At 53.6% G+C, this 24,149-nt stretch overlaps 1 protein-coding gene across 1 annotated transcript in view; it reads right to left on the reverse strand.

The window, feature by feature from the left end:
* CHAF1B (chromatin assembly factor 1 subunit B) overlaps positions 1-24,149 on the reverse strand; it is a 228,460-nt gene that overhangs the window by 176,720 nt on the left and 27,591 nt on the right. The window contains exon 4 of the mRNA XM_075332921.1: positions 4,685-4,802. Coding sequence (XP_075189036.1) covers positions 4,685-4,802 — 118 coding nt within the window. The remainder of the gene's footprint in view (positions 1-4,684; positions 4,803-24,149) is intronic.

Below are 24,149 nucleotides of genomic sequence, written 5' to 3' on the forward strand. Positions count from 1 at the left end.
AGAGGGGTTCCAGGAGTGGATTCCTGATCACTCTCATCAATTCCTGATCACTCTCATCAGACACATCACAGGGAGACTGATTGCGCTGAGACCCTGAGCAGTGTGAAGACGTCGAGGGTCTTTCCCAGCGAGCTCGCTTAGGGTGGCTGGGGCCATCATCTGAGTCATAATCCTCGGCCTGTGAAGCCGGGGACCCCCCTGTGGGCTGGATACATTCCAAGTAAGGGGGACCTGAGGACAGAGGCCTCGCCGTGCCCAGAGACTGAGCCCCATGCATAGATTGCAAGGTTTCAAGGATTTTTGCCATAGACACAGACATATTATCTGCAAAAACTGCAAAGTCTGTCCCTGTCACCGGGGCAGAACTTACAAGCGTCTCAGCCTGGGTCGCTACCTCTCCTGACTCCGGCTGGCGAAGCAGCACCGGGTCGGAGCATTGCACACAATGGGGGGTCATCGGAGCCTGCTGGTAGATTAGCCCCACATGCAGCACACGCAGTATACACAGCCCTTTTTGCCTTGGCCGCCTTGCGTTTTGAGGATGACATGTTGCTGCTTCCACAGAGCGATCTGGGATATGCAGCCAGAAGCAACCTCACAGTGCAAGAAATACAATATCTATATATCTGTACACAGTACACCGATACACCGTGAGGCACTAGAGGGACCAGCACAGAAAAATCGCTTACCGCCCGCTTAAAAAAGCGGGTGTGTGGTCGCCAGATAGCCCCTAGTCCAGGTCTCCCAGAGCCTTGCGTCCTTCCTCCAGCCAGGCATGCATGTAATGGCTGCCGGCGTCTCGAGAGAGGAAGGGGGGCGGGCCCTGGGCGTTCCTGGCCAAGAGCGGGAAGCCTGCTTCCCTCTGTGCCAAGTGAGAGGGCTGGAGCATGTAAATCAGGCTCCAGCCCTCGTCGCTGCTAGCGAACAGCGTCTCTCCCCTACCCTGAATGACAGGGTGGGGGCGGGAACGAATCGGAGCTGCCGGCGTCCTAGGCCCAAAAAGCCGGGGACTCAATTTATAACCGCCGCCGCCGTAAAAGCGCGGACGGCGGATCCCCGGCGCACCACAAGTCACAGCAGCGCCGCCCGGTCCAGAGGGGGTCGGCGCTGCGTTCCCATACACAAACAATCCCCAGTAATCTGTAGGGACACCAACTCCACGTTGCGGTCCCCGGCGCACTACAACACCCAGCCAGCCCGGAGTGTGTCTGTGCCTGCCGGGGACACAGAGTACCTGTATGATGCAGGGCCTGTCCCTGATCGTACTCCTGCTCCGTCTCCATCAGGTTCTAATGGGTCTGTGGATGGAGCCCGGCATCAGAGCTGAGAGGCCGGCAGGATCCCACTTCCACAGAGCCCTACCAGGGGATGTGGAAGGAAAACAGCATGTCAGGCTCCAGCCCTGTACCAGCAATAGGTACCTCAACCTTACAACACCATCCAGGGGTGCGAAGGGAGCATGCTGGGAACACTATATGTGTCCTCTTTTCTTCCATCCGAAACAGTCAGCAGCTACTGCTGACTAAAATCTGTGGAGCTATGCATGGAATGTCTGACCTCCTTCGCACACAAAGCTAAAACTGGAGAACCCGTGATACCACGGGGGGGTATAGCCAGAGGGGGAGGGGCCTTGCACTTTTAATGTAGTGCTTTGTGTGGCCTCCAGAGGGCAGTAGCTATACCCCAATCGTCTGGGTCTCCCAATAGAGCGCTGAAGAAAGCATTAATGGCGTAGGACGCAAATGCCGACGTCTGAGAGGTTAAAGACGCCACTTGCGGCACAGACGTACGTGTGACTGCGTCAATTTGCGCTTGACCCGCTGAGATCGCTTGGAGTGCCCATACGGCTGCGAATGCTGGAGCAAAAGACGCGCCGATAGCTTCATAGATGGATTTCAACCGGAGCTCCATCTGTCTGTCAGTGGCATCTTTGAGTGAAGCCCCATCTTCCACTGCAACTATGGATCTAGCCGCCAGTCTGGAGACTGGAGGATCCACCTTGGGACACTGAGCCCAGCCCTTGACAACGTCAGAGGGGAAGGGTAACGTGTATCCTTAAGGCGCTTGGAAAAACGCTTATGGACAAGCTCGGTGTTTCTGGACTGCCTCCCTGAAGTCAGAGTGGTCCAGAAACGTACTCAATGTACGCTTGGGGTACCTGAAACGGAATGTCTCCTGCTGAAAAGCTGACTCCTCAGCCGTTGGGGCTGAGGGAGAAATATCCAACATTTGATTAATGGACGCTATAAGATCATTCACTATGGCGTCACCATCAGGTGTATCCAGGTTGAGAGCGGCCTCAGGATCAGAATCCTGATCAGCTACCTCCGCTTCATCATACAGAGAGTTGCTGAGACCCTGAACAATGTGATGATGTCCAGGGAAGCTCCCAGCGAGTTCGCTTAGGAGGTCTGGGACTGCGGTCCGTGTCAGAGCCTTCACCCTGGGACCTATGAGACACCCCGGGAGCACATTGTTGGTCCAACGGGGGGGACCAGGGTGCAAGATTCAACAGTGCCCATGGTCTGAGATACCGGTCTGGACTGCAAGGTTTCGAGCATCCAGCCATAGTCTCAGAAAGTCTATCAGCAAAAACTGCCAACTCCGTCCCCGTCACCTGGACAGTGTTAACAGGTGTCCCTGGGCCACCATTAGCAGAGGCTCCGGCTTAGTAAGTGCTACAGGGGCCGTGCATTGCACACAATGAGGGTCTGTGGAACCTGCCGGTAGTATAGCCGTACATGCGGTACAGGCAGCATAGTAAACCTGTTCTTTGGCACCCTTGCTTTTCGGGGACAACATGCTGTTATCTCCTCTGAGCAATCCAGGAGGGTATATAGCCAAAAATCAATAGTGCGACCGTACAGTGCAATGTATAGCATACAAGCATATAAATATATATGTACACTTCGGCACTAGTGGGGTCAGCACCTCAGGTGCTGCTTATGTGATCACCAGAATCCCTGTCTGGGACCCCCAGAGCTTGTCTCCCCTCTCCAGCAACAGAAAAGCTGACAGGAATGGCTGCCGGCGTCCTGTGGAGAGGAGGGGGCCGTGGGCGTGCCCTAGAAAGTGCGGGAATCCGGCGTCCCCACTGTGCTCAGTGAGAGGGGTGGAGTATGCAAAGCATGCTCCAGCTCTCAGCGCTGACGTCCTGTGCAGCGTCACGCCCTTCCCCTGACTGGCAGGCCTGTGGGCGGGAAACAGTGAGACTAGGCCGCAAAAGCCGGGGACTAAAGTGATAAGCGCGGCCGGCGTATAAGCGCGGTCGGCGCGGAAGTCCCCGGCGCACTAACAGTCCCAGCCGCGCCGCAGTGTAAAAATGGCAGCGGCGGTCAGCGCGGCAGTCCCCAGTAAACTAACACACCCAGCTACGCTGCAGTGTGTAATGGCACAAGCGCGGTCAGTGCCGCCGTCCCCGGTGCACTAACACACCCAGCAGTGCTGCAGTGTGTCTGTGCGCGGTCCCCACGGGGACACAGAGTACCTCAAAGTAGCAGGGCCTTGTCCCTGACGATACTCGGCTCCTTGTCCAGCAGAATCCCCAGGGGCTGTGGATGGAGCACGGTCTCAGTGCCTGGAGACCGATTAGGATCCCACTTCACCCAGAGCTCTAAGGGGGATGGGGAAGGAAAACAGCATGTGGGCTCCAGCCTCCGTACCCGCAATGGGTACCTCAACCTTAACAACACCGCCGACAAGAGTGGGGTGAGAAGGGAGCATGCTGGGGGCCCTTTAGTATGGGCCCTCTTTTCTTCCATCCGACATAGTCAGCAGCTGCTGCTGACTAAACAGTGGAGCTATGCGTGCATGTGTGCCTCCTTCGCACAAAGCATTAGAACTGAGGAGCCCGTGATGCACGGGAGGGTGTATAGGCAGAAGGGGAGGGGCTTTACACTTTTAAGTGTAATACTTTGTGTGGCCTCCGGAGGCAGAAGCTATACACCCAATTGTCTGGGTCTCCCAATGGAGCGACAAAGAAAAACGCAGTGTGTGAACATAGCCTTAACCTTGCGATAGATTGTGTGACGTTATTAGGTTAAGGACACACGGCAAGTAAAACAGAGTGAGTGGAATGCAAAACAAAAACATTGCATTCCACTCGGACCAATGGTACTCTATGGGACCGCTCTGATAACCGATTTTTTTCTCAGCCCTAATCAGACCAAGAAAACCAATGCAGCATGCTGCAAGTGGAATCCGATTTGTTTTCCCTTGCACCCATACAAGTCTATGGGTGCGAGACACATTGCATTGCACTCACATTACGGCAGAGCACAGTGCGATATACACATCAGCTGACAATGGCGGCTATAGGGAGATTAGTCCCTCCCTCTCCTCCGCAGCGCCCGCCCTCTCTCCTCCGCGGCTGTGCTGCAAACGCAGGAAAGCATCACAGTGGCATGACACTAGGCTTAGTGCTCGTGTGGTCCCAACCGAACATGAACTGCACCATGACGTTGTGATTGCTAGAAATCACACAAGGCGCCCGGGAAGCCAGCATTCGAGTGCTGGCTGAGGAGTTGTCAGCTGCCAAGGTCCGACTACCACAGAGTCCCACCAGAACAGTCATACAAATATGTTTGCTCACCCTCACCTCCAACAACGACAATACTGCACAACAAACAAACAAACACACACACACACACACACACACACACACACACACACCACAACTAAATACCTGAGAGACTTAAATACGGTCCAGTTTTCCTTGTTCAACTCTGTTTCCTCATCATCATTAAAAGGAGTGGATTCCAGCTCTTTGCTTTCACTGAGTTTCCATAATAATATTACAGCATCTGCAGAATAATGAAAAAAAGAGAATTTTGTTACTTACCGTAAATTCTTTTTCTTATAGTTCCGTTATTGGAGACCCAGACCTTGCGTGTATAGCTTCTGCCTCCGAAGGACACAGAAAGTACTAAACTAAAAAGTGTAGCCCCTCCCTCTGAGCTTATACACCCCCTGGTAGCCAGTCCTAGCCAGTTTAGTGCAAAAGCTGAAGGAGAATAGCCACCCACAAGTAGAACCGAGTAAGAACCGGAACAACCGGAGACTCTGTCCACGACAACAGCCGGTGATAACACACGGAACAAGAAAATTGCCAACAGGCAACAGGGAGGGAGCTGGGTCTCCCAATACGGAACTATAAGAAAAAGAATTTACGGTAAGTAACAAAATTCTCTTTTTCTTTATCGTTCCTTTGGGAGACCCAGACCATGGGACGTTCCAAAGCTGTCCCTGGGTGGGAATAAACAGAAAAAACTAAAGTAGGTGGAGCCTAACTTCACAAGTGGGCGACAGCCGCCTGAAGGATGCGTCTGCCCAAGCTCGTATCTGCCGAAGCATGAGCATGCACTTGGTAGTGCTTCGAAAAGGTATGCAGGCTAGTCCAAGTGGCAGCCTGACAGACTTGTTGAGCCGTAGCCTGGTGCCTAAAAGCCCAAGAGGCACCGACAGCTCTGGCCGAGTGTGCCTTGATCCCCGGCGGGGGAGGCACCTGAGTACTCTGGTAGGCGTCCGAAATGGTCGATCTAATCCAACGGGCCAAGGTCGGCTTAGAAGCAGAGAGGACCCTTGCGCCGCCCTGTGGTTAGCACAAAAAGAGAGGTGCACCGCCTAAGCGCAGCGGTGAGAGACACATAAATCCGGAGAGCACACACCAGATCCAGAGTATGCAGCGCTTTCGCAAAGCGATGAACAGGGGCTGGACAGAAGGAAGGCAAGGAAATATCCTGGTTAAGGTGGAAGGGAGAGACCACCTTCGGAAGAAAGTCCGGGGTCGGACGGAGAACTACCTTGTCTTGGTGAAAAACCAAAAAAGGTGACTCCGAGGAGAGCGCAGCAAAATCAGAGACTCTCCTGAGAGAAGTTATGGCAACTAGAAAGGCCACCTTTTGAGAAAAACGATACAAAGAAACCTCCCTAAGGGGCTCGAAAGGGGGTTTCTGCAATACCGTAAGGACCAAGTTAAGGTCCCAGGGATCCAAGGGCCGCCGATAAGGCGGAATGATGTGAGACGCACCTTGCATGAAGGTGCGAACCTGAGCCAGCCGGGCGAGACGCCGCTGGAACAGCACTGATAGAGCTGAGACTTGTCCCTTGAGAGAGTTGAGGGACAGACCTAGCTGCAGACCGGACTGTAAAAAAGACAGAAGGGTCGGCAACGAGAATGGCCAAGGAGAATGGCCGGAAGAGCGACACCAGGACAGGAAAATTTTCCAAGTCCTGTGATAGATCTTGACGGAGGAAGACTTACGGGCCCGAGTCATAGTGGAGATGACTTCAGGAGGAATACCAGAAGCCATCAAAATCCAGGACTCAAGAGCCACGCCGTCAATTTGAGTGCCGCAGAATTCGGGCGGAAAAACGGACCTTGCGAGAGCAGGTCTGGACGGTTCGGAAGATGCCACGGCATCTCCACGGACAGTTGGAGCAGGTCCGGATACCAAGCTCGCCTGGGCCAGTCCGGTGCAATGAGGATGACTCGACGGCCCTCCATTCTGATCTTGCGCAGGACACTGGGCAAGAGAGCTAGAGGGGGAAACACGTAGGACAGACGAAACTGGCACCAGTCTTGAACCAGAGCGTCCGCGGCGAAGGCCTGAGGATCGTGGGAGCGAGCCACGTAAACCGGAACCTTGTTGTTGTGACGGGATGCCATTAGGTCCACGTCCGGAGTGCCCCACTTGCGGCAGATTGACTGAAACACTGCCGGGTGCAGGGACCACTCGCCACCGTCCACGGATTGACGGCTGAGATAATCTGCCTCCCAGTTTTCTACGCCAGGGATGTGGACTGCGGATATGGTGGACTTGGAATCCTCCGCCCATTGAACAATGCGTTGGACCTCCAACGTTGCCAGGCGGCTGCATGTCCCGCCTTGGTGATTGATGTAGGCAACCGCTGTCGCGTTGTCTGGCTGGACTCGAATGTGCCTGCCCGCCAAGAGGTGGTGAAAGGCTAGGAGAGCTAGAAGCACAGCTCTGGTTTCCAGCACATTGATTGAAAGGGCTGACTCGGACGGAGTCCAAGTGCCCTGTGCTCTGTGGTGGAGATGTACCGCTCCCCAGCCGGATAGGCTGGCATCCGTGGTGAGAATCACCCAGGACGGAGTCAGGAAGGAGCGCCCTTGGGACAGGGAGAAAGGTCGAAGGCACCACTGAAGAGAGCTCCTGGTCCGTGGCGACAGAGCCACTAACCTCTGTAAGGAGGAAGGCCGCTTGTCCCAACAGCGGAGAATGTCCAGCTGCAGAGGACGCAGATGGAACTGGGCAAAGGGAACCGCCTCCATGGAGGCCACCCTTTGACCCAGCACCTGCATCAGGCGCCTGAGGGAATAACGGCGGGGCCTCAGGAGAGAGCGCACCGCTAGCCGGAGAGACTGCTGTTTGATTAAGGGCAACTTCACAAGTGCCGGCAAAGTCTCGAACTGCATCCCTAGGTACGTGAGACTCTGGGTCGGAGTCAGAGTGGATTTGGGAAGATTGACAATCCACCCGAATTGGGCTAGGGTGGCGAGAGTGAGCGAAACACTCCGCTGACAGTCTGCGCTGGATGTACCCTTGACCAGAAGGTTGTCCAGATAAGGAAGCACTGCTAACCCCTGGAGGTGCAGGACCGCAATCACTGCCGCCATAACCTTGGTGAATACCCGAGGGGCCGTGGCTAACCCGAAGGGGAGAGCCACGAATTGGAAAAAGAGAATTTTGTTTACTTACCGTAAATTCTTTTTCTTATAGTTCCGACATGGGAGACCCAGACCATGGGTGTATAGCTTCTGCCTCCGGAGGACACACAAAGTACTACACTAAAAAGTGTAGCTCCTCCCTCCTAGCATATACACCCCCTGGATGACCAAATCTAGCCAGTTTAGTGCAAAAGCTGAAGGAGGACATCCACCCACAAGTAGAGACAGAGCAAAACCCGGAACAACCGGAACCTCTGACTACAACAACAGCCGGTGAAAACACACGGAACAAGAAAACCTGCCAACAGGCAACAGGGAGGGTGCTGGGTCTCCCATGTCGGAACTATAAGAAAAAGAATTTACGGTAAGTAAACAAAATTCTCTTTTTCTTCATCGTTCCTTATGGGAGACCCAGACCATGGGACGTTCCAAAGCAGTCCATGGGTGGGAATAAACAGTAAACTGAGAAGTAGGCGAACCCCAACTTCACAAGTGGGCGACATCCGCCTGAAGGATGCGCCTGCCCAAGCTCGCATCTGCCGAAGCATGAGCATGCACTTTGTAGTGCTTCGAAAAGGTATGCAGACTGGACCAAGTGGCAGCCTGACAGACCTGCTGAGCCGTAGCCTGATGCCTGAAAGCCCAAGAGGCACCGACAGCTCTGGTCGAGTGTGCCTTGATCCCCGGCGGGGGAGGCACTTGAGAACACTGGTAGGCATTGGAAATGGCCAACCTAATCCAGCGAGCTAGGGTCGGCTTAGAAGCCGAGAGGCCCTTACGCTGACCAGTGGTCAGCACAAAGAGAGAGGTGCACCGCCTAAGAGCAGCGGTGCGAGACACATAGATCCGGAGCGCCCGCACCAGATCCAGAGTGATGAAGCGATGAACAGGAGCCGGACAAAAGGAAGGCAGGGAAATATCCTGGTTAAGGTGCAAAGGAGATACCACCTTAGGAAGAAAGTCCGGAGACGGACGAAGAACCACCTTGTCTTGGTGAAAAACCAAAAAAGGTGACTCCGAGGAGAGCGCAGCCAAATCAGAGACTCTCCTGAGGGAAGTTATGGCCACTAGAAAGACCACTTTCTGTGAAAGACGACACAAAGAAACCTCCCTAAGTGGCTCAAAAGGGGGTTTCTGCAAGGCCGTGAGGACCAGATTAAGGTCCCAGGGATCCAGAGGTCGCCGGTAAGGCGGAATGATGTGAGATGCGCCCTGCATGAAGGTGCGCACTTGAGCCAGCCGGGCAATACGCCGCTGGAACAACACTGACAGAGTCGAGACCTGTCCCTTGAGGGGATTGAGGGATAGTCCTAGCTGCAGACCATACTGCAGGAAGGACAGAAGGGTCGGCAGGGCAAAAGGCCAAGGGGCGTGGCCGGAAGAACGACACCAGGACAGGAAAATTCTCCAAGTCCTGTGGTAAATTTTTGCCGAGGAAGACTTCCGAGCCTGAGTCATAGTGGAGATGACTTCGGGAGGAATGCCGGAAGCCGTCAGGATCCAGGACTCAAGAGCCACGCCGTCAATCTGAGCGCCGCAGAATTCTGGCGGAAAAACGGACCTTGTGAGAGAAGGTCTGGACGGTCCGGGAGATGCCACGGCACCTCTACGGACAGACGGAGCAGGTCTGGGTACCAAGCTCGCCTGGGCCAGTCTGGAGCAATGAGTATGACCCGACGGCCCTCCATTCTGATCTTGCGCAGGACTCTGGGCAAGAGAACTAGAGGGGGAAACACGTAAGACAGACGGAACTGGGACCAATCCTGAACCAGCGCGTCCGCTGCAAAGGCCTGAGGATCGTGGGAGCGAGCCACGTAAACCGGGACCTTGTTGTTGTGCCGGGATGCCATTAGATCCACTTCCGGAGTTCCCCACTTGCGGCAGATCGACCGGAACACTGCCGGATGCAGAGCCCACTCGCCGTTGTCCACGGTTTGACGGCTGAGATAATCAGCCTCCCAGTTTTCTACGCCTGGGATGTGGACTGCGGATATGGTGGACTTTGAGTCCTCCGTCCACTGAAGGATGCGTTGAACGTCCAACATTGCCAGGCGGCTGCGAGTCCCGCCCTGGTGATTGATGTAGGCAACTGCTGTCACGTTGTCTGACTGGACTCGAATGTGCTTGCCCGCCAACAGATGGTGAAAGGCTACGAGAGCTAAGAGCACAGCTCTGATTTCCAGCACATTGATCGAGAGGGCTGATTCGGACGGAGTCCAAGTGCCCTGTGCTCGGTGGTGGAGAAATACTGCTCCCCAGCCGGTTAGACTGGCATCCGTGGTGAGGATCACCCAGGACGGGGCCAGGAAGGAGCGTCCCTGAGACAGAGAGAGGGGCCGAAGCCACCACTGAAGAGAGCTCCTGGTCTGTGGCGACAGAGCCACCAACCTGTGCAAGGAAGAAGGCCGCTTGTCCCAACAGCGGAGAATGTCCAGCTGCAGAGGACGTGGGCAAAGGGAACCGCTTCCATTGACGCCACCATCTGACCCAGCACCTGCATGAGGTGCCTGATGGAATGACGGCGGGGCCTCAACAGAGAGCGCACCGCCAGATGGAGGGACTGCTGTTTGACTAAGGGCAGCTTGACAAGTGCCGGCAGAGTCTCGAATTGCATCCCTAGGTACATGAGTTCTTGGGTCGGGGTCAAAGTGGACTTGGGCAGATTGACAAGCCACCCGAATTGGACAAGAGTGGCGAGAGTGAGCGAGACACTCCGCTGACAGTCTGCGCTGGATGAAGCCTTGACAAGAAGGTCGTCCAGGTAAGGAGTCACTGCCAACCCCTGGAGGTGCAGAACCGCAACCACTGCTGCCATGACCTTGGTAAATACTCGAGGGGCCGTGGCTAACCCGAAGGGGAGAGCCACGAATTGGAAATGTTCCTCTCCGATTGCAAAACGTAGCCAACGCTGGTGAGAAACTGCAATTGGCACATGCAGATAGGCATCTCTGATGTCGATGGATGCCAGGAAATCTCCTTGGGTCATTGAGGCAATGACTGATCGCAGAGACTCCATGCGAAAGTGCCACACCTGAACATGCTTGTTGAGAAGCTTGAGATCCAGGATGGGCCGGAAGGAACCGTCCTTTTTGGGGACTAGGAAGAGATTTGAGTAAAAACCTCTGAACCGTTCCCTGGCGGGAACTGGTACAATCACTCCGCTGGCCTGCAAGGATGCCACGACCTGTGAGAAGGCGGCGGCCTTGGAGCAGGGGGGAGTTGAGAGGAAAAATCTGTTTGGCGGGCTGGAAGAGAATTCTATCCTGTAGCCGTGGGAGATGATCTCCCTTACCCACTGATCGGAGACATGTTGAAACCATGCGTCGCCAAAGTGGGAGAGCCTGCCACCGACTAAGGACGTTGCTGGCTCGCCCAGATAGTCAAGAGGAGGCTGCCTTGGTGGCAGCAGCTCCTGCGGACTTTTGTGGACGCGGCTTCTTGCGCCAGGAGGGCTTCTGGTCCTTGGCTGAGTTAGTGGACGAGGCCGAGGGCTTAGAGGACGACCAGTTAGAGGAACGAAAGGAACGAAACCTCGACTGGTTCCTGCCCTGGACAGGTTTCCTGGTTTTAGTCTGCGGCAAGGAAGTACTCTTCCCGCCAGTAGCCTCCTTAATTATTTCATCCAGTTGTTCACCGAACAGCCTGGACCCAGCAAATGGGAGCCCAGCAAGGTACTTCTTTGAGGAAGCATCTGCCCTCCACTGTCGAAGCCACAAGATCCTGCGGATAGCGAGGGAATTAGCGGAGGCCACCGCAGTGCGGTGAGAGGCCTCCAGCATGGCAGACATGGCGTAGGCTGAAAAGGCTGAAGCCTGGGAAGTTAAGGCAACCAATTCAGGCATAGAGTCCCTAGTGAGGGAATGCATCTCCTCTAGGGAAGCAGAGATGGCTTTGAGAGCCCACACTGCTGCAAAGGATGGGGAGAACGAGGCCCCTGCCGCCTCATAAACAGACTTGGCCAGGAGGTCAACCTGGCGGTCAGTGGGATCCTTAAGTGAGGAGCCATCAGCCACAGATACAACTGTCCGGGCTGAGAGTCTAGACACCGGAGGGTCTACCTTTGGTGAGTGAGCCTACTCCTTGACCACCTCTGGTGGAAAAGGATAACGGTCGTCAGAACCACGCTTTGGAAAACGTTTGTCAGGACAGGCTCTGGGCTTGGACACAGTGGCTTGAAAACTGGAGTGGTTAAAGAACACACTCCTTGTTCTCTTAGGCAAGGTAAACTGGTGCTTTTCTGCCAGAGAGGGTTGCTCCTCTGATGCTGGCAGATTGAGGTCCAGTACAGAATTAATGGACGCAATCAAGTCACTCACATCTGCGTCACCCTCGGTCAGATCAATGGGGCACATGGAGGTAGCGTCCGAGCCCCCAGTAAAGATATCCTCCTCGTCCTGCGGGTCGACTCGTAAATCGGAGTCGCGGGACGAGGAAGGAGAGGGGTCCCTGCGTCTCCTCTTAGGAGGACGGGGTCTGGGAGCAGATGAAGAATCCTCTGTGAGCTCTGCAGAGCGAGCCGAAGCAGCAGAGGCACCCTGAGAAGGGGGCTGATGCATGCTCAGCAGAGTCAGGGACAGCTGTCCCATGGAGTCGGCGAAGGACTGGGAGATAGATTTAGAAAACACTTCAACCCAAGCCAGGGGTTCAGCCACCTGGGCCGGAGCAGCCGGAGGGACCACTGGGGAGACTCCAGGCTGAGGCACCACCATGTTAGAGCAGGCATCACAATGAGGGTATGTGCTCGGTTCGGGCAGTACGAGCTTACATGCAGTGCATATTGAGTACAGCCTTGCAGCCTTGCTCCTAGTGTGAGACATGCTGCTGAGGTGGAGGCTCTGCAGTAAAGAACACACTCCTTCAGAATGATCCCCAGAGAGTGTATAATAAAGTCCACAACCAGAGGTTGTGGCTTACCAGACCGTTTTGTGTGCCCTCCGGATTCCACAGCTCGGACCCCCAGACAGATTGCAGAGATGCAGCAGCCAGCGCCGATCAGTGTGAGAACGCTGATAAAATGGCGCCGGAGTGAGGAGGGGGGGGCGGGACATAGCCCAAGAGCGGGAACCGGAGGGCCAAGGGGATATACAGGGGAGGGAAACATCTCCTCAGAGAGGAGTGTCCTCCCCTGAGCTGAACGGCCGGTGGGCGGCGCCGCACTGTCCCTCTGCATGACTGACATGCAGGGGCAGTGAAAACGAAACTAGGCCGCAGCCGAAGCCGGGGCCTAAATTTTAGAACGCGGCCGGCGCTCAGGCACCCTCGGCGCGGTTCTCTGGTGAAAACCGGAGAACCGGCCGGAAATGTCACAAATAGTACAAAACACACTCTCCCCAACATTAAAGTACAAGGGACCCCCCTGACAATAACGTCTCAATACTTAGCTTGTGAGACGCAGGGCGAGGTCCCTGAGGGATGAGTGCTCCGTCCGGCAGGGTCCTGAAAGGGCTGCGGATGGAGACCGGTCTCCTGCAAAGCATGGTGAAGGAGCGCGGCATGTAAGGCTCCAGCCTTGAAATCAACCTTAACAACACCGCCGACACAGTGGGGTGAGAAGGGACATGCCGGGAGTCCAGGCTTGGACCCGCTTTTCTTCAAACTCTTTAAAATGAAAATCAGATGAGAATGCATGAATGTGGATGTGTGCCTCCTGAACACAAAGCATTGAACTGGCTAGATTTGGTCATCCAGGGGGTGTATATGCTAGGAGGGAGGAGCTACACTTTTTAGTGTAGTACTTTGTGTGTCCTCCGGAGGCAGAAGCTATACACCCATGGTCTGGGTCTCCCATAAGGAACGATGAAGAAATGACCCTCTCCTATCGCAAAACGTAACCAACGCTGATGTGACACTGCGATTGGCAAATGCAGATAGGCATCTCTGATGTCGATGGATGCCAGGAACTCCCCTTGGGTCATAGAGGCAATGACTGATCGCAGAGACTCCATGCGAAAATGCCGCACCCGGACATGCTTGTTGAGAAGCTTGAGATCCAGGATGGGCCGGAAGGTACCGTCCTTTTTTGGAACTAGGAAGAGATTTGAGTAAAAACCTCTGAACCGTTCCTGAGCGGGAACTGGGACAATCACGCCGTTTGCCTGCAAGGACGCCACGGCCTGCGAGAAGGCGGCGGCCTTGGAGCAGGGGGGAGTTGAGAGAAAAAAATCTGTTTGGAGGGCTGGAAGAGAATTCTATCCTGTAGCCGTGAGATATGATATCTCTCACCCACTGATCGGGGACTTGCTTTAACCAAGCATCGCCAAAGTGGGAGAGCCTGCCACCTACTAAGGACGTGGCTGGAGCGGGCCGAGAGTCATGAGGAAGCTGCCTTAGTGGCAGAACCTCCTGCGGTCTTCTGCGGATGCGCTTTTGGGCGCCAGTTGGATTTCTGATCCTTGGCTGAGTTAGCGGACGAGGCGGAAGGCTTAGAGGATGACCAGTTGGAGGAACGAAAGGAACGAAACCTCGATCGATTGATTCCTACCCTGGACGGGTTTCCTGGTCTTGGTTTGTGGCATGGAAGTACTCTTCCCGCCAGTAGCTTCTTTAATGATTTCATCCAGCTGTTCACCAAACAGCCGTGAACAAGCAAAAGGGAGCCCAGCAAGAAACTTCTTGGAAGGAGAATCTGCCTTCCACTCTCGAAGCCACAAAATCCTGCGGATAACAAGAGAATTAGCTGAAGCCACCGCAGTGCGGTGAGCAGCCTCTAGCATGGCAGACATGGCATAGGATGAAAAAGCTGAAGCCTGAGCAGTTAAGGCAACCATCTCAGGCATAGATTCCTTGGTGAGGGAATGCATCTCCTCTAGAGAAGCAGAGATGGCTTTGAGAGCCCACACTGCTGCAAAAGTCGGGGAAAACGCGCCCCCCGCAGCTTCATACACAGATTTGGCCAGAAGGTCAATATGACGGTCAGTGGAATCCTTTTTTTTAAATCAGATACTTTTTTATTAAAACAGAATACATACAACAGAATAACAAATCGGCATCCAAACTAAATTTATCACATCTATTACCCCTTTAACTCCCCCTCCCGCCCCCTCCCCCACCCCGGCAGCAACACTTCTCCCCGATACTACATCCCATTTAGTACACACTTAGAATACCCTTCACCTGCAGTATAGCAACCATCCCGTTGTGCAGGAGGAACAACTAGTAACACAAATGAAGGGAATTTTGTTACTTACCGTAAATTCCTTTTCTTCTAGCTCTTATTGGGAGACCCAGACGATTGGGTGTATAGCACTGCCTCCGGAGGCCACACAAAGCAATTACACTAAAAAGTGTAAGGCCCCTCCCCTTCTGGCTATACACCCCCAGTGGGATCACTGGCTCACCAGTTTTAGTGCAAAAGCAAGAAGGAGGAAAGCCAATAACTGGTTTAAACAAATTCTCTCCGAGTAACATCGGAGAACTGAAAACCGTTCAACATGAACAACATGTGTACCCGCAAACAAACCAAAAATCCCGAAGGACAACAGGGCGGGTGCTGGGTCTCCCAATAAGAGCTAGAAGAAAAGGAATTTACGGTAAGTAACAAAATTCCCTTCTTCTTCGGCGCTCTATTGGGAGACCCAGACGATTGGGACGTCCAAAAGCTGTCCCTGGGTGGGTAAAGAAATACCTCATGTTAGAGCTGCAAGACAGCCCTCCCCTACGGGGAGGCAACTGCCGCCTGCAGGACTCTTCTACCTAGGCTGGCGTCCGCCGAAGCATAGGTATGCACCTGATAATGTTTGGTGAAAGTGTGCAGACTCGACCAGGTAGCTGCCTGGCACACCTGTTGAGCCGTAGCCTGGTGTCGTAATGCCCAGGATGCACCCACGGCTCTGGTAGAATGGGCCTTCAGCCCTGATGGAACCGGAAGCCCAGCAGAACGGTAGGCTTCAAGAATTGGTTCTTTGATCCATCGAGCCAGGGTGGCCTTAGAAGCCTGCGACCCTTTGCGCTTACCAGCGACAAGGACAAAGAGTGCATCCGAACGGCGCAAGGGCGCCGTGCGGGAAATGTAGATTCTGAGTGCTCTCACCAGATCTAACAAATGTAAATCCTTCTCATACCGATGAACTGCATGAGGACAAAACGAAGGCAAAGAGATATCCTGATTAAGATGAAAAGAGGATACCACCTTCGGGAGAAACTCCTGAATGGGGCGCAGCACTACCTTGTCCTGGTGGAAGACCAGGAAGGGAGCCTTGGATGATAGTGCTGCCAGCTCAGACACTCTCCGAAGAGATGTGATCGCTACCAGAAAAGCCACTTTCTGTGATAGTCTAGAAAGTGAAACCTCCCTCAGAGGCTCGAAGGGCGGCTTCTGGAGGGCAACTAGTACCCTGTTCAGATCCCATGGATCTAACGGCCGCTTGTACGGGGGTACGATATGGCAAACCCCCTGTAGGAACGTGCGCACCTTAGGAAGGCGTGCCAAACGCCTCTGAAAAAAGACGGATAGCGCCGAGACCTGACCTTTAAGGGAGCCGAGCGACAAACCTTTTTCTAACCCAGATTGCAGGAAAGAAAGAAAGGTAGGCAATGCAAATGGCCAGGGAGACACTCCCTGAGCAGAGGACCAGGATAAGAATATCATCCACGTTCTGTGGTAGATCTTAGCGGACGTGGGCTTCCTAGCCTGTCTCATGGTGGCAACGACCCCTTGGGACAATCCTGAAGACGCTAGGATCCAGGACTCAATGGCCACACAGTCAGGTTCAGGGCCGCAGAATTCCGATGGAAAAACGGCCCTTGGGACAGTAAGTCTGGTCGGTCTGGGAGTGCCCACGGTTGGCCGACCGTGAGCTGCCACAGATCCGGATACCACGCCCTCCTCGGCCAGTCTGGGGCGACAAGTATGACGCGGCTGCAATCGGATCTGATCTTGCGTAGCACTCTGGGCAAGAGTGCCAGAGGTGGAAACACATAAGGGAGCCGGAACTGCGACCAATCTTGCACTAGGGCGTCTGCCGCCAGCGCTCTTTGATCGCGAGACCGTGCCATGAAGGTTGGGACCTTGTTGTTGTGCCGTGACGCCATTAGGTCGACGTCCGGCACCCCCCAGCGGCGACAGATTTCCTGAAACACGTCTGGGTGAAGGGACCATTCCCCTGCGTCCATGCCCTGGCGACTGAGGAAGTCTGCTTCCCAGTTTTCTACGCCGGGGATGTGAACTGCGGATATGGTGGAGGCTGTGGCTTCCACCCACATCAGAATCCGCCGGACTTCCTGGAAGGCTTGCCGACTGCGTGTCCCCCCTTGGTGGTTGATGTATGCCACCGCTGTGGAGTTGTCCGACTGAATTCGGATCTGCCTTCCTTCCAGCCACTGCTGGAAGGCTAGTAGGGCAAGATACACTGCTCTGATTTCCAGAACATTGATCTGAAGGGTGGACTCCTGCTGAGTCCACGTACCCTGAGCCCTGTGGTGGAGAAAGACTGCTCCCCACCCTGACAGACTCGCGTCTGTCGTGACCACCGCCCAAGACGGTGGTAGGAAGGATCTTCCCTGTGATAATGAGGTGGGAAGAAGCCACCACTGCAGAGAGTCTTTGGCCGTCTGGGAAAGGGAGACTTTCCTGTCCAGGGATGTTGACTTCCCGTCCCATTGGCGGAGAATGTCCCATTGAAGTGGACGCAGATGAAACTGCGCAAACGGAACCGCCTCTATTGCCGCCACCATCTTCCCGAGGAAGTGCATGAGGCGTCTTAAGGAGTGCGACTGACTTTGAAGGAGAGCCTGCACCCCAGTCTGTAGAGACCGCTGCTTGTCCAGCGGAAGCTTCACTATCGCTGAGAGAGTATGAAACTCCATGCCAAGATACGTTAGTGATTGGGTCGGTGACAGATTTGACTTTGGGAAGTTGATGATCCACCCGAACGCCTGGAGAGTCTCCAGTGCAACATTCAGGCTGAGTTGGCATGCCTCTTGAGAGGGTGCCTTGACCAGTAGATCGTCCAAGTAAGGGATCACAGAGTGTCCGTGAGAGTGCAAGACTGCTACCACTGCCGCCATGATCTTGGTGAACACCCGAGGGGCTGTCGCCAGACCAAATGGCAGAGCTACGAACTGAAGATGGTCGTCTCCTATCACGAAGCGTAGAAAGCGTTGGTGCTCTGTAGCAATCGGCACGTGGAGATAAGCATCTTTGATGTCTATTGATGCTAGGAAATCTCCTTGAGACATTGAGGCAATGACTGAGCGGAGGGATTCCATCCGGAACCGCCTGGCGTTCACATGCTTGTTGAGCAGTTTTAGGTCCAGAACAGGACGGAAGGAGCCGTCCTTTTTTGGAACCACAAAGAGATTGGAGTAAAATCCTCGCCCCCGTTCCTGAGGGGGGACAGGGATCACGACTGCTTCTGCTCTTAGAGAGTCCACCGCCTGCAGCAGGGCATCTGCTCGGTTGGGGTGTGGGGAGGTTCTGAAGAACCGAAGTGGAGGCCGAGAACTGAACTCGATTCTGTACCCGCGAGACAGAATGTCTGTTACCCACCGGTCTTTGACCTGTGACAGCCAAATGTCGCAAAAGCGGGAGAGCCTGCCACCGACCGAGGATGCGGAGGGAGGAGGCCGAAAGTCATGAGGTAGCCGCTTTGGAAGCGGTTCCTCCATTTGCTTTCCTGGGGCGTGAGTGAGCCCGCCAGGAATCTGAGCTCCCTTGTTCTTTCTGAGTCCTTTTGGACGAGGAGAATTGGGCCTTGCCCGAGCCTCGAAAGGACCGAAACCTCGACTGCCACTTTTTCTGTTGAGGTTTACTTGCTCTGGGCTGTGGTAAGGAAGAGTCCTTACCCTTGGACTGTTTTATGATTTCAGCCAATGGCTCACCAAACAGTCTGTCTCTAGATAATGGCAAGCTGGTTAAGCACTTTTTGGAACCAGCATCTGCTTTCCAGTCCTTTAACCACAAGGCTCTGCGCAAAACCACAGAATTGGCGGACGCCATAGCGGTACGGCTCGTAGATTCTAGGACAGCATTGATAGCATAGGTCGCAAACGCAGACATTTGCGAAGTTAGGGACGCCACTTGCGGCACTGCTGGATGTATGATAGCATCCACCTGTGCTAAACCAGCTGAAATAGCTTGGAGTGCCCACACGGCCGCGAATGCTGGAGCAAACGACGCGCCGATAGCTTCATAGACAGATTTCAACCAAAGGTCCATCTGTCTGTCGTTGGCATCTTTAAGTGAAGCGCCATCCTCTACTGCGACTATGGATCTAGCCGCAAGCTTGGAAATTGGGGGATCCACCTTTGGACACTGGGTCCAGCGTTTGGCCACCTCAGAGGGAAAAGGATAACGGGTATCCTTAGAACGTTTAGAGAAACGCTTGTCTGGATGAGCGTCGTGTTTCTGGATCGATTCTCTGAAGTCAGAGTGGTCCAAAAAAGCACTTAATTTACGCTTGGGATATAGGAAATGGAACTTCTCCTGCTGTGCAGCTGCCTCCTCTGCAGAAGGGGCTGGGGGAGAAATATCCAACAGTCTATTAATTGCCGATATAAGGTCATTAACCATGGCGTCACCATCAGGGGCATCCAGATTGAGAGGGGCCTCAGGATTAGAATCCTGATCACCGTCCTCAGTCTCATCACAGAGAGACTCTTCTCGCTGAGACCCTGAGCAGTGTGATGACGTGGAGGGTCTTTCCCAGCGAGCTCGCTTAGGCTGCCTGGGACTGTCATCTGAGTCAGAGACTTCAGCCTGTGATGCTTGAGACCCCCTTGAAGTACGGATTAGTTCCAACTGAGGGGGACCGGAGAGCATAGACACAGCAGTGTCCATGGTCTGAGTAACTGGCCTGGACTGCAAGGTCTCCAGGATTTTCGTCATAGTCACAGACATTTTATCAGCAAAAACTGCAAAGTCTGTCCCCGTCACCGGGGCAGGGTTCACAGGCGTCTCTGCCTGGGCCACTACCACCATAGGCTCTGGCTGACGAAGTGCCACTGGGACTGAACATTGCACACAATGAGAGTCGTTGGAGCCTGCTGGTAGATTAGCCCCACATGCAGTACAAACAGTGTACACAGCCTGTGCCTTGGCACCCTTGCGTTTTGCGGATGACATGTTGCTGCCTCCTCAGAGCAGTACAGGGTGTCCAGCCAAGAAGCGACCTTACAGTGCAACTATATATATATATGGTACCAAGAAAAAAGTACACTAATCTAACACTGAGGCACTAGTGGGGCCAGCACTAAAGTGCAGCTTACCGCCCGCTTAGGAGCGGGTGTGTGGTCGCCGAAATCCCTTTAGTCTGGGTCTCCCAGAGCCTGCTGCCTTTCCCCAGCCAGACTGCATGTGTAATGGCTGCCGGCGTCCTTGTGGAGAGGGGGGGCGGGCCCTGGGCGTATACAGACGAAGAGCGGGAAGCCTGCTTCCCACTGTGCCTAGTGAGAGGGCTGGAGCATGTAAATAAGGCTCCAGCCCTCGGCGCTGCCAATTGAGCAGCGTCTCTCCCCTACCCTGATTGACAGGGTGGGGGCGGGAACGAAGCGGCGCTAGGCCGCAGAAGCCGGGGGCTAAAGTTAGAAGCGCCGCCGCCGTAAAAGCGCGGTCGGCGCAAAGTCCCCGGCGCACCACAAGTCGCAGCTGCGCCGCCGCTCCAGTAGCGGTCGGCGCAGTAGTTCCCAACATGCAACGTCACTCAGCAAAGCTGCAGTGACCTAACCCCAGCGCACAGCGCTACTGTCCCCGGCGCACTATAACGCTCAGCAAGCCTTGAGAGTGTCCGTGCCTGCCGGGGACACAGAGTACCTGAAAGTTGCAGGGCCTTGTCCCTGAACGGCACTCCCGCTCCAAATCCAGCAGGTTCTCTGGGTCTGTGGATGGAGCCCGGCCCCAGGGCTTGGGGGCCGGCAAGATCCCACTTCCACAGAGCCCTCCAGGGGATGTGGAAGGAAAACAGCATGTGGGCTCCAGCCTCTGTACCAGCAATAGGTACCTCAACCTTACAAGCACCACCGCGGGTGAGAAGGGAGCATGCTGGGGGCCCCATATGGGCCCTCTTTTCTTCCATCCGATATAGCCAGCAGCTACTGCTGACTACAAACAGTGGAGCTATGCGTGGATGTCTGACCTCCTTCGCACAAAGCAGAAAACTGGTGAGCCAGTGATCCCACTGGGGGTGTATAGCCAGAAGGGGAGGGGCCTTACACTTTTTAGTGTAATTGCTTTGTGTGGCCTCCGGAGGCAGTGCTATACACCCAATCGTCTGGGTCTCCCAATAGAGCGCCGAAGAAAAAACAAAACACACACATCAGAGGTCTCAGACGGCTATCCCCGTCCCATATCAGTTTACTGGTCCATCACTCGTCCTATCCGCATTGCAGCCAAGGAGACCATAGCTTCTCAAACATTTTAACATTCCCCCTTCTTTCATACACTCCCTGTTCCAGCTGAAGAATACATTTCACCCTTTTAATGTACTCTCCCCTGGTCGGGGGGTCTTTTTTAATCCAGGACCTGGCGATCAGCTTTCTTGCCGCATATAGCAGCCTAGCAATGACAATTTTCATAGTATTTTCCACCCCAAGCTCCTCAACATATCCCAATAGGCATATCACTGGTTCCCTGGGGAGGACACACCCATATGTTCTTCCTATCTTGTGGATAACCTTAGTCCAAAAGGAGACCAGTCTCGGACAAGACCACATCATGTGAAAAATACCTGCGTCAGATCCCTGACACCTTGGACACTCCGAATTCCTTTTCAACCCCATTTTAAACATCAGTAAGGGAGACCTATATACCCGGTGAATCACGTATAGGTGAGACAGTCTGGCCGGTTCGCTCATGGAAAGTTTAGGGACATACTCTATGATACTCTCCCACACCTCCTCCGTTATCGGCCCAACTTCCTCCTCCCATTTAGATTTAGCTTTAATTGGGTAGTCTAAAAGAAAGGTATGTAGTATATCTTTATAGGTGCCAGAAATGATCCCTTTAGTGCTTCCTCCGCCCTTACACACATACTCCAGTACCAGGTCAGTCTGTATGGCCACACTTTGTTTAGCCGCTTGGGCTGCAATCGCATGTTTTAATTGACTGTAGTGGAGCCAGCCGGACGCCGGTAACTGAAACTCACTCTAACTGCGGGAACGATTTCACAATTACTCCGTCCAATATCTGATGCATGTATATCACACCCTTGCGTCTCCACTCCTCAATATTCCCCATTTTCTGAATCTCCGGGAGATTACTGTTATCCCAGATAGGTGTAAACTTAGTTAACCGGGTCACCCCTCTCACCCTTTTCAGCCTATCCCAGGTCTTGTTTATAAGTGCCATTGTAGGAGATGTTCTACCCAGGAGCCCCACCGCACCATCCTCTAGTCCCATTACCAATGGACTTCTACCCACTATGTATTCCAGTACTTCTTTAATGCCCCCATCTTTCTCTCGATCAGACCAACCCCTGAGGTGTTGACATTGCGCCGCTATATAATACAATTCCGGATTTGGGATTGCTAGACCCCCCTCATCCTTCGGCCTTTGTAAAGTCTCTAATCGCACCCTAGGCTGCTTTTTACCCCACACCAGGTCCCTAAACAGCGAGTTTATCCCTTTAAATCTTTTCCTTGAAATACAAACAGGGGCATTGTGCAGTATGTATAGGAGTTTAGGCATTACTACCATCTTTAGCAAATTAACCCTTCCAACAACTGACAAATGTAGCTTGTTCCAGGCATCCACCTTGGCTCTCAATTTTTTAAGGAGAGGCCATAAGCAGGGCTGTGGAGTTGGAGTCGGAGCTCATTTTGGTGGAGTCGGAGTCGGTATAAAATGCACCGACTCCGACTCCTAAAATATATAATAAATTGGGGACAGGAGTGCAATGCAGAATGTGCTGAATATTTTACTAAATAATAACATTTAGTATAATGCTTATATTTAAGTGAAAGAAGGGAATTTTGTTTACTTACCGTAAATTCCTTTTCTTCTAGCTCCAATTGGGAGACCCAGACAATTGACAATTGGGTGTATAGCTACTGCCTCCGGAGGCCGCACAAAGTACTACACTTAAAAGTGTAAGGCCCCTCCCCTTCTGGCTATACACCCCCCCGTGGGAGCACGGGTCCCTCAGTTTTAGTGCAAAAGCAAGAAGGAGGAAAGCCAATAACTGTTTCAAAAACAAATTCAATCCGATAAACAATATCGGAGAACGTAACTTATCAACATGAACAACATGTGCACCCGAAAAACAAATACCCTAAGAAAAAACAGGGCGGGTGCTGGGTCTCCCAATTGGAGCTAGAAGAAAAGGAATTTACGGTAAGTAAACAAAATTCCCTTCTTTTTCGCTCCTAATTGGGAGACCCAGACAATTGGGACGTCCAAAAGCAGTCCCTGGGTGGGTAAAAGAATACCTCGTGATCGGGCTGTCAGGCAGCCCTTTCTTACAGGTGGGCCACCGCCGCCTGCAGGACTTGTCTACCTAGGCTGGCATCCGCCGAAGCGTAGGTATGCACCTGATAATGCTTGGTAAAAGTGTGCAGACTCGACCAGGTAGCCGCCTGGCACACCTGCTGAGCCGTAGCCTGATGCCGTAATGCCCAGGACGCACCCACGGCTCTGGTAGAATGGGCCTTCAGTCCAGAAGGAGTCGGAAGCCCAGCAGAACGGTAGGCGTGAAGAATTGGTTCCTTGATCCACCGCGCAAGGGTGGATTTGGAAGCTTGCGACCCTTTATGCTGACCAGCGACCAGGATAAAGAGTGCATCCGAACGGCGCAGAGGCGCCGTGCGGGAAATGTAGATCCTGAGTGCTCTCACCAGGTCCAACAGATGCAAACCCTTTTCAAATTGGTGAACTGGATGCGGACACAAAGATGGTAAAGTGATATCCTGATTGAGATGAAAGGAAGATACCACCTTGGGAAGAAACTCTGGAATTGGACGCAGTACTACCTTGTCATGGTGAAACACCAGGAAGGGAGATTTGCAAGATAACGCCGCCAGCTCTGACACTCTCCGAAGAGACGTGACCGCCACCAGAAAAAGCCACTTTCTGTGAAAGCCGAGAAAAGGAAATCTCCTTCATAGGCTCGAAAGGTGGCTTCTGGAGAGCAATTAGAACCTTGTTCAGATCCCAGGGTTCCAATGGCCGCTTGTAAGGGGGAACGATATGACAAACCCCTTGCAGGAACGTGCGTACCTTAGGAAGTCGCGCCAGGCGCTTCTGAAAGAATACGGATAGCGCAGAGACTTGTCCTTTAAGGGAGCTAAGCGACAAACCTTTTTCCAACCCAGACTGCAGGAAGGAAAGAAAAATAGGCAATGCAAATGGCCAGGGAGAAACTCCCTGAGCAGAGCACCAAGATAAGAATATCTTCCACGTTCTGTGGTAGATCTTGGCGGAGGATGGTTTCCTAGCCTGTCTCATGGTGGCAACAACATCATGAGATAAACCTGAGGTCCCTAGGATCCAGGACTCAATGGCCACACAGTCAGGTTCAGGGCCGCA

The sequence above is a fragment of the Anomaloglossus baeobatrachus genome, chromosome 2 (assembly GCF_048569485.1).
Source record: "Anomaloglossus baeobatrachus isolate aAnoBae1 chromosome 2, aAnoBae1.hap1, whole genome shotgun sequence".
Taxonomy (NCBI): Eukaryota; Metazoa; Chordata; class Amphibia; order Anura; family Aromobatidae; genus Anomaloglossus; species Anomaloglossus baeobatrachus.